We start from the raw sequence: 10,961 nt of genomic DNA, 5'->3' as shown, positions 1-10,961 counted from the left end.
ATAGCTCGAATTATAATACTTATTTATAAAGGTAACTACTACTAAAATTTAGGCTATATAGTTATATAGTCGAACTCGTAGAAGGAAAATATTCTTAATTCTATAAACTATACTCTTATAACTACTATCTAATACTTAGCGTACGCTCTCGTACATTAGGTTACTTTTTTCCTATCCTCGTCTCTTAGATTATCTACCTTCCTCCTTACTTACTTATTCTTCTATACTAAGGCCCCTTCTTTCTTCTTTTATAACTAAGCGCCTCGAGCCCTAATATAATATAAGATTTTTATCTCTTTTAATTCTATAGACTCTCTTCTTATTTATATATAAATTTATAAGGTATTTAATCTCCGTAAGCCCCTTTTCTATAATTTTAAATTACTTATTAATTTCTAAGTATTCTAAATACTAATATAATAGTAATTTTATAATAGGAGTTACTAGAGTTACTTATAGAGTTTATTTATTAGCGCGTTACGTATAACGAAAGTTAGTCCGCGCTAGTTTATTAGCGCTAATATAATCTTCTATATAACGTAATCTATAAGCTAGTAGAATATATAAGCTAGTGGAATACTAATCCACTACTACTACTCTTTATACTTACTCTATTAACTATAACGACGCTAAATCGCATCTAATTCGCTATTAAGCTATTGTATTTAATGCTTAATACGTCCTAGAGTTATACCCTATCGTACTATACCGCCTATAACGCCGCTAAGCGCCCGTAACGCGAATAATAATAGTATCCTCGTCCTCCTCGTCGAACTCGTCTATATACTCTTAACGTACATCGCTCGTACTAAGTAGCTTACCGTTCTTAATATACTTCCTACTAGTCGTCTTTCTCTTCTTCCTTACTTAGATAAGCTCCTCTAGCTTCGTAATTCGCTCCTACGCTAGCTAGAACGCGTAAATAGCGTACTTAGTAGCCTTAGCTATCTATACGACGGCTAGGTTAGTTAGACTAGGAGTTAGAATAGTCTTCCGCTTAAGCGATTTCCTAAGCGTACGGACGTACTTCTAAACCTACTTAACCGTCCGCGGCGTCTCCGAATTCTAGCCCTACTCGAGTTCCTAACTCGACGGAAGTAAGAGAGGCGGCGTAGGCGTACGAAATACTAGCCTTAATTAATCGAGTATAACGCTTAGATCGTACGATACTAAGCCGACTACTCGAAAGCCTATCCTCGCGTTATATTTCGTGAACGCCTCGGAGCGAGCCGCTATATATAGGCGTAGGAAGTCGTTCTTATCGATATAGTATTAGTTTAGGCGTATTAGCTCCTTAATCCGCCTTTCGTACGCTCGCTTAAGCGGCGAGAAGTACGCTACGTCGAGCGGCTAGAATAAGTAGGAAGTATACGACGATATAAAAAGCGCGATAATATCGTACTTCGTATAATAGTTATTAAATTCGAGCGTATTATAGCTATAGTAGCTATCTAGAATAAATAATCGGTATTTACTTCGCCTCGAGCGCCTAGTAGACGACTCGAAGACCTCTTAGAGCTACTATAAGCCTATCTTATCGTTCGTCTACTTCGTCTCGCTAACGACGAGCTTTTAGTTAGTATACTCGTCGTTCTAAAGCTCTTAGAACTACTACTCCTAGTAGACCTTACTAGCGAAGATAATTAATAGATCTAATACTCTTCCGTCTACTACGATCGTCTCGATTACCGTCGTCTACGTACGATTACTAGGCTAAGTAACGACGGGCCGACTACGTCGCTTAGAGCTAGTTATAACTCGAGTCGTAGAGATTACTTCTATCTAGAAGCCCGTCTCGTTAAAGTTCTAAATATTATCGTCTACTACTCCGTATTTAGCGATAACGTTTCGTACTAAATTAAACTACGCCTAGATAACACTAGAATCTTTATAGAGAGCTCGCTACGAGACCTTCTTCCTAAGGTAATCTAAACGTAATTCGGAGCGCCGACGGACGAAGTTCGTAGCCTAATTAATATCGATAGTAGACGGCGTTATTAGCGTACTACGAACGCGCTTAGTAAGTAGTATATTCGCTTTTCTACTAACGTCGCCTACCCTAGGCGTATATCCGCGTAAATCTATATCTAGTATTTATCGTACTAAGACCTCTTCTTTCTACTAAGTAAGCTTTCGAGTTATAGTAGGCGTACTACGCTAGGAAGCGCCGCCCTTAAGTCGACGCGTTAATATTACGTATAGAATATCGTACGCGCGCGCTACGACCCTAATACTAGCGATTTTACCCTCTTATATAGCTTTAATAGCTATAGTAAGCCTCCCTTCTTATTCTAAATAAATAGAGCTTATAGTGGTAGAGATATTAATAGTAAAGGGTGAGTTAATAGGTGGTGGTGGATTAGTGTTCCACTAGCTTGTGTATTCTACTAGCTTATAGATTACGTTACTCTAAGTAGTCGATGCTATTTCTATAATCTTCGATCGGTAGGTCTATTATAGAGCATCCGGTAGGAATTAAATATAGTATCTATAGGGCCGTCGTATAGCTACTATATTTAGCCGTCTACGCAGCGGGAGGAAGGTAGTAAACACTATCTTTAATAGTGTAAATCACGTTTAGGTCTTCAGTCGCTAGTCAGAGGACCAACTAAAGTGTTGCGCTAGCTTACGGTTAGCTTACATATAATGATGTCAACGGGAACTACGAAGTACATAAGCCTACGAGCTTATTTTGTGCCGGAACTTAATTCGTCTTTACCTCTCCTGAACTAGCTGTCGACACTTAAGCTAACGTAACTATATATAGGATTAGCTCTATATTCTAGGTAAAAGGATTCCCAGCGTTACTGACGGTAGCCTTCTAAACGCCTTAGTGGATTTTACTGATATCTGCCCCTTATGTGGAGACTAATGAGATGGCGGAAACTCATGGGTTAACTAATCCGCCTTGCTCGTGAGGTCTTAATTACACTTTCCCTGAAATAGCTCGCGGTTTCTTCGCCATGACAGCCACCGGATAGATATGCCGATGACTATTAATAAGGGATGTTAACATGATGTCATAGCGAACTAAGGTAGCTTATTTGTCCCATGCAAATAAGTTCCTACTACTTGCTCGATTATAATCTCTCGGTTGATAATATAGACATTAGTCACAAGATCTTGCAAGATTTATATCATGGCAACAAACGCAAACACAGAATTTAACAAGCAGTATACCGATACGGACGATATTCCCCAAGGCGGTGATACCGTTGACAATTCATATACTAGTCGTCCGGATCAGAAGCAGGTACCTGTCTTAAAAGATGAGACTCCGGTTGAGCAACCAAACGACGCACGGAATCCTGATTCAGATGAGGCTTTAGGCAAGCATATCTATATTCTGAGTCGACGTTTGTTAACATCAATTTTAGCGCAAGACGAAGCCGAAGCGATCGACAAAGTTAACATTGTCAAGGGGGGTCGTACTCGAGGAGCAACGAAGCCAGCAGGTACCTACCGAGATCCAGAGGGCGAGGCAGACCTGCCTGCTAATGACGGTACTTCTGCTGTGCGCTGAAGGAGTGAATCGTGGCAGAAATGGAGGTAGAATGGATTGTGATGCTAGCTACAATATGCACAGCGTTCTTAAGAGCATCTACGGAGGAATGAAGCTTGACTATTGAGCAAACTCAAATGACCATTCTGCGATCAAGTAGTAATTCCTGTATTATCATCCTGAAACTAGCAGTAATGTTGATTTGAGGATCGCCCATTCTATCATTCCCCTGCCAAGCTCTGTGCCCGTGCAGACGGCTTCGTAACTGTTAGCCCACAGAGTAAAGGACCGTAGTTCCAGCAACGGCCGTCGTCAATATATTGCAACTCATCAATTATATGAACCATAATCAATTGGCCTTCAAACAACGGTCCGTAGGTTCACCAAGTTATAGTTTCGGGTAGACAACCTCTTTTCTCCAGCGCATCATTAAATCACACGCAGTCTGAGTCCCTAATGCTTTGCTACGTCGGTGCTACCTCTACTTTACTGAATCATATGCATTGGATTAATTAGTCGGCGACTCCAAGCAACAAATCCTGCCCTCAGCAACGTTGTTTACGTAATGGATAAATTTGCTGATTACAGGGGACGAAAACACAATGCCCAAAAAAGACCAATGGTGTAAACACTGTTCTCCATTTTACACATTTACATTGGAAACTTTTATCTTGAATCCTGTGTGGCAATTTACTTAGGGCCTAATGTGCGGAGTTATAATCCACCGCAAAAGAGCTCTATGATCGTCTGTTCTACTAGATCAAAAGTATGCACTCGCTTCTCTGACCCGGTCCTATTCCTCTAGAACTCGTAATTTAGGAGCTACCGGTGGCGGAACCCCCTTTCTTGCCAGCTTCGCTGGCCTTCTGACTGCCTGGTTCGAAGGAGCCACTGGAAGCCTGGCCTCCCTTGGAGGCAATCTCGCGCTAAAGACATAATATGAGCAAATGCATAAGGTAGATGAAAAAGGTGAGGCTTAATCGGACAAAAATAAGATACTTTACATACCTGCTTGTCAGGGTCCATAGAGGCAAAGCCGCTGTTATGGCTGGCTTGACCACCCTTGCTTGCAATTTCCTGAACTTCTTCCTGGGGGCGGTTTGCGAAGTTTCCTGGGTTGTCGTTGCCAGACATGTTGATGAATATAAAAGGCGTGTGGAGTGACCAATTCTATGTCTCGCTGATTGTTGTGCTAATGATTATGAGTATCGAGACTCCATTCTGGTCATGCCAGGCTATATAGAGCTGAAAGCAGGGGTTGATTGACATTTAGGCGACTCGTGTGACATCACTATGAACTGAGATTGTTCGGATCCTGTAGTAAATATGATAATACATCTCCTGATGCTCGGGAGCATGATCCGGACGCTGCTACCCACTCGATGATGCAAGTCGACGGGTGTGGCAGGGCGGCTGCCTAGCCTGCAGCAGCCCAGGGAGGGAACACCATGGGACTCCACTGGTAGAAGGCAGTGCTTCTGTGGCAATAAAACGCACCAAGGCCTCAACCGCAAGAGCACCAACCCACACAGGCGAAGGTCGATCAGAATTCACCCTAAGCGACTTCACGGTAGGTATATACCCAAATGGTCGGTAAAAGCTGGCATAAGTTCATATATAATGCGTAAGCCCATACTGCTGCTTGTATGGTATCACCATAGTATTTGGAGCATTGAAGTTAGCTCCTCCGTCGAGTAGTATCTGCACTGGCTTCTCGGGACACATCCTTAATCCCTTAGAATTCTTCGAGTAAGTGGGTGATCCTTCTTTGCCGGTAGATGCGTATGGACCATCAAAAACCGCAATACCAAAACACCTAAAATTCGACTAAGCAGGCTCCGAAGGTGGACGCGTGTTGGACCAGCAAGAAATCACTTCCGCAGGCCTAGGAATGTATTACCCGTCAATTATGCGAGCCGTAAGCTGGAGATAGCATGACGTAGCCGATTAGCACACTTCTCATGATCGCCTGAGACGCGCCGAAACAACGTCATAGCACGGTGGATCAAGTTGAACGTCCGAATAAATTACAACCTCTCTGCGTCGTGTCGTGATTTGTTGTTGTGGTCCGCAACGACGTGTTTCGGTCTTTACTTCCAGAAAAACCATTTCTCCCATCAGCAAGGAAGTGGAATATTTCACACACCTGTCGTAATGAATTGCTTCCATCGAATCCTTGACTATTTCTTATCATCAGTCAAATTGATAAAGAACCAAGAGGTTGGCTGGCGAACTGTCAACCGCAAGACAGGGAAACAAAGTCGTGAACAACAACCCATCTTGAAGAAAATTAAACTACTTTTCCTGTTTAGTCGCTTCGTCGAATGGGTTGACGTTACCCAAGCGATGCGGCTGTGGATTCACGACAAGACTATACAGGAAGGTACGTCCTAGGGAGTGTAACAATTGAAGAACTATTCCAGTGTGGCTAAGGGCAGATAGGTAAGAGGGAAGGCACGCCATCCTCAGCTTTACAGATCGTGTCATTCGTCGACTTCTATCATATTAATATGGATGACTTCGACCCCTCTGATATTAACAAGTATAGCACTTTTGAAGAATTTTTTGTACGCAAACACAAACCTAACCGCCGGCCGATCTTTGAAGAGGATGATCCGAGTAGGGCAGTCGTGGTCGCGGATTCTAGACTTGTGGTATACCCATCTATTGCTGAAACGCGAAAAGTGTGGATCAAGGGCCATAACTTCACCATTGCAAATTTGATTAATGACGATGCGTTGGCTCAGTCGTGGTCTGATGGCGCTGTTGCCAGCTTTCGGCTAAGCCCACAGGACTATCATCGCTATCATTCGCCAGTTCGAGGAACCGTCAGTTGGTATAAATCCATTTCCGGGCAATATTACCAGGTCGACCCAGTTTGTTTGCAGAGTGACGTAGACATCTTGACGGAGAATGCACGTTGTTGCATCTGCATCGACACTATTGAGTTCGGCAAGGTATTGTACGTCGCAATTGGCGCGACTAACGTTGGGACCGTCGAAATCAATGAGAAGTGCCAGAAGGCTGGCTGCCAGATCGAAAAAGGGGAAGAAGTGGGCCTCTTTCAGTTCGGAGGATCAAGCATTATCGTTGCTTTTGAAAAGGATCGGATTGATTTTGATAAGGATTTGCTCGATGTGAGCCGCAGGCAGGTCATGATGGATGTGGAGGTGGGCATGAGCATGGGTAAAGCCATGAATGAACCAGGAGACGGCGGTATTGGTAATCACCATCCTTAAGATCCTGCACAATCTCTAAGACTAGACTTAAAAGCGTATCCCTCTACTGAAGCGGAGATGAATTCAATCCAGACCCTTATAGTGACTAGATATGACGAAGATGAGATGTGGGTGGTAGAAAGGATGCATCGATAGATATTGGAGTTGAAGGAGATGATGCTGGGAGAGGGCATACCGTTGGATAACGGTAGAGCCAATAAGGACATTTAGCTTTTCCCCTTGAAAAATGAGCCCCTTGTGGAACGTAATATCTGCAAACAAGTATGGCAATAGAGCTAGAGCGCCCGACCCTTGCCGCAGGATGTGAGGATTGTGCTGTCGAACTATAACTAAATGGCTCTCTTACGTTCGTCTAGCTTTATTGAGGACGAAAGCTCAAATAAATTACAAACGTGGAGAAAACGCAAAGCTATAATACTAACGGTACAGCAAGGGAAGTTAGAGTTAGTCTCCGTACATCTTCCTTGTTTATAACGACCTAGCGTACAAGCGAGAAATCCAACGTGGATACTAGTAAGATAGGAGAACTATAAGGAGATAGATTAACGGGTCTAGCTTCGGGTTTAATATAGAGTATATAGAAGTAACCTATTATAATCCGAGCTATAAGTAGTTCTAAGGTAGAGTTCCTTAATAGAGTAGATACTAGAGTATCGACTAAGATAATAAAGAGAATATATAATCGTCGGACTATATCTTAAAATATAGGTATAGGATTACTAACGAAGTTAACTATATTCTATCTCGACGAAGATAGTAAGCGTATATATATATTACTAGTAGCTCTTCCTAGATCTTATAGCTCTTCCTAGATCTTATAGCTCTTCCTAGATCTTATAGCTCTTCCTAGATCTTATAGCTCTCTCTAGATCTCTTAAGATCTATAAGATTTAAGGAATCTAGGAGATCTATATAACGAACTAGGTCACTTAAAAGGTTACTAAGGAAATTAAGGCACCTACCTAAGGAAGGAGGTTAGCCGATAGAGAACGAGGCTAAGTTAGGTAACTAGGCTAGGCTAGATTCCCTAGATCCCTTAGATCTTATAGGATCTCGAGAGATCCGGGGAGAGCTATAAGATCTAGGAGAGCTACTAGTATTATATATATACGCTTATTACTCTAGATAGGACTATTATAGTTAACTTCGTTAGTAATCCTATACCTATATTTTAGGATATAATTCGACGAATAAGTATTCCTTTTATTATCTTAGTTAATACCCTAGTATCTACTCTATTAAGAAACTCTACCTTAGTTAGAACTACTCGTAGCTCGAATTATAATACTTTAACTACTACTTAATTAGTATTAGATATCTAACGTAGGATTATCGCGACTTAGATCTCTACTACCTAGTGTACGTCTACTCGTAACCTTAAATAATTCTTTAAAGACTAATATCGTTTAAGATAGTAGTTCTGACGAAGATTTTGACGTAGATATAGTTAACGTACTAGGACTTACTAATATATCTCGGGATAGTATTAAGGTAGAACTATTCTATAGAAATAGAAAGAAGCTAGGATACTTCCTTACGTAACTTAAGACTACCTTTAAACTTAATCTAACTAAGTATACTAAGGTAGAGAATAAGGTTATATTCGCGATAATATACCTTAAAGGAGCGGCGTTCTATTAGTTTAAACTAGTATAGAATAACTACCTCGAGTCCTCTAGCCCTAATAATAAAACTAGGGTATACTTTAGGAACTTTATATAGTTCGAAATAATAATTAAATAGATCTATAGTACGATTAGTAAGGCTATAGTAGCCTCTCGTACTATTTATACTCTTAAATAAATAGGATCTATAGCTAATTATTATTCGGAATTTAAGAAGCTAGTAAAGGAACTAGAGTATATAAACGATAATATCTTTAAGGATACGTTCTATAATAGATTAAAGAAGAAAGTTAGGAAGGAAATAATAGAACGCCTAGAAACCTATAAAGATATAGTAGATAAGGCTATTAAACTTAATAATCGACTATACGAGCTACGTATAGAAGATAATTAAAGAAGGGGCTTAGGAAAGCGAGGATATCGAAGGTATCGATATTCTCCTCGAGCTAATACGAAACGCCTACGAAACTACGAAGACTCTATAGACCTAGACGCTATAGAACGTTATAATACTCGACGAATAGGCCTAGGTAGAGGCCGGAATATAAGGCGAAAGGTTATAGGAGAACGAGATCGGAAGAAGGAAAGATAAAGAAAGGAAAACCTATACTATAGATATAGTAAGCCCGAATATTATATACGCGATTACCTAGAAAAGAAGAGCGCTCGAGGACTATATATAATAAATATATAGAACGATAGTATAGATAGCTTAATAGCGAAAAAGGCCGATACTATTAAAGAAACCTAAAGACCTACTAAGAATAAGAGTAAACTAGTATAGAAGGACTACTAGGAATCGGATAATTCCTAAGGATTAGGTAAGTTAAATACTAAGCTATTAGAAGAAGAATTCTAGTTAAAGTATTAAATTAAGAAGCCTAAAGAATCTAAGCGTAAGACTTAGAAGAAAGAAAAGTTCGACGAACTCCTAAAGGAAGAATAGTAGAGCGAAGTAATATATAATACGAGGAGAAATATCGTAAGATATACTTAAGAATTATAGTATTTCTATTACGAGGATAACTACTAACTCTATTTAACTTTAAAGACCGAAAAATAGTAGTTTCTATATAAGGATAGAAGAAGTATAAAGCCTCGGAAATAGGAATAGAGGGTCTAGGAAACCCTAGCTATAATAATAGTCGATTTCGAAAAAGAAACGATACTTATAAATACCGATAACTATACGATAATTAGAATAAAGTTCTAGAAGATAGTTAACGAAGTTATAGTATTTAATAGAAGAGTAACGTAGAAAACGTTTAAGACGACGTTAATCTATAAGTACCGAGCTCGAGGATATTAATAATATAGATATATCTATACGTATACTAAAGATAGAGAACTATATTAACTAAGAATTTAGTAAGAAGAAGACGAATAGGTATTAATAGACGAAATACTACGCTAATATAAGAACTTTACGAAATTCTATATATATTTCTAGAATAGAAGGAAAAGAGAAACCCTATACCGATATAATCTAGGCGTCGCTCCTAGAAGAGAATAAAAATATATATAGATCTAGAAATATAACGACTAGGAATACTCTCTATAAGCCGAATATACGTATAATACGTATAACGGAGAAGCTTACTTTACGACTTTTAAAGGACTAGATAAAGGAGTAACCTATACGGAAGGATAATTAGTTTAGCTTAAGTAAGGACTATTTAGTTTTAAGATAGTAACGCTACTACCGCCTTATTATAATATATCTATAATAGAAAAAGGACCCGCGAATAAGATTTTACTAAATAAGTCCGACCTAGTAATTATCCGAATCTACTACTAAGTAGTAGAACTAGCGGAAAACCCCGGAGTATAGTATAATTCCCTAGAATAACCGAAGAAAGAAAGAATCTATATAATAATCTATAAATATACCTAGAATAAATACGAAGATAAAGAAAATAGCTATACGTACGACCGCGTAGGCTACGTATTTCCTTTTCTATTTAGAGAAGGAGAAAATAATAACTAATTAGAAGAATTACGATAGTAGTTAAATAAGTATAAGAAGATAAGATCGTAGAGAATAGCGTATACTAACCTCGATAACGTTGTACTAATAGAAAAAGAAAGTAAGGTAGTAGTATTAGAATATTATCTTATAGTATTTATTACTAACTACTACTAGGTAAGCTTTAAAGACGGTATTAAGAAATTAATATTCTATCCTAGCGGACTAAGATAATTAATCCGAAGGCCGATTAGTCTAAACGAATACTACGACTTAGAATATCTAGTAGTAGCTTCTTACTATTTATACGATATAGTAGGGAGTAAAGTAGTACGCTATAACCTACTAGTATAAACGATTAGAGGAATATAGGTACGATTAGTATTCCTCGATAATAAAGAAGAAGAATAGGAGGAAGTAAACGCGGAAGAATCGGACGAAGATTTCGACGTATCGTTAGAAGAAGAAGAAAAATATTACGTAGCTAAGGTTACGAGAAATTAGATTAAAATTATAATAAAATTAGACTACGCAACGGATTAGGTTAGATAATCCGTAGACCTTTTATAACCCGAGTAAAAAGCCCTATAGGGTTTTTAGTCCTTATAAAAACCCGATTAACTAAAAAC

The 10,961-nt window shown here is 39.2% G+C and overlaps 3 protein-coding genes across 3 annotated transcripts; 2 read left to right on the top strand and 1 right to left on the bottom strand.

Annotated features, from left to right (window-relative positions):
* Window positions 1-3,139: 3,139 nt before the first annotated feature.
* A1O9_07472 (uncharacterized protein) lies at window positions 3,140-3,523 on the top strand (the record flags this gene model as incomplete). The annotated part of the gene is made up of 1 exon (XM_013403028.1): window positions 3,140-3,523. The coding sequence occupies one exon, from the start codon at window positions 3,140-3,142 to the stop codon at window positions 3,521-3,523; it is 384 nt and encodes a 127-aa protein (XP_013258482.1).
* Window positions 3,524-4,317: 794 nt separating this feature from the next.
* On the bottom strand, window positions 4,318-4,636 carry A1O9_07471 (conidiation-specific protein 10; the record flags this gene model as incomplete). The annotated part of the gene is made up of 2 exons (XM_013403027.1): window positions 4,318-4,428; window positions 4,511-4,636. 2 exons carry the CDS (start codon window positions 4,634-4,636, stop codon window positions 4,318-4,320), a joined length of 237 nt encoding a protein of 78 aa, XP_013258481.1.
* A 1,020-nt stretch (window positions 4,637-5,656) lies between these two features.
* Window positions 5,657-6,741, top strand: A1O9_07470 (phosphatidylserine decarboxylase; the record flags this gene model as incomplete). Its single annotated transcript, XM_013403026.1, has 2 exons — window positions 5,657-5,885; window positions 5,945-6,741. The coding sequence occupies 2 exons, from the start codon at window positions 5,657-5,659 to the stop codon at window positions 6,739-6,741; spliced, it is 1,026 nt and encodes a 341-aa protein (XP_013258480.1).
* Window positions 6,742-10,961: the final 4,220 nt, after the last annotated feature.

The sequence above is a fragment of the Exophiala aquamarina genome (genome assembly GCF_000709125.1).
Source record: "Exophiala aquamarina CBS 119918 chromosome Unknown aczIA-supercont1.6, whole genome shotgun sequence".
NCBI lineage: Eukaryota > Fungi > Ascomycota > Eurotiomycetes > Chaetothyriales > Herpotrichiellaceae > Exophiala > Exophiala aquamarina.
This window is presented reverse-complemented; position numbering and strand designations above follow the sequence as displayed.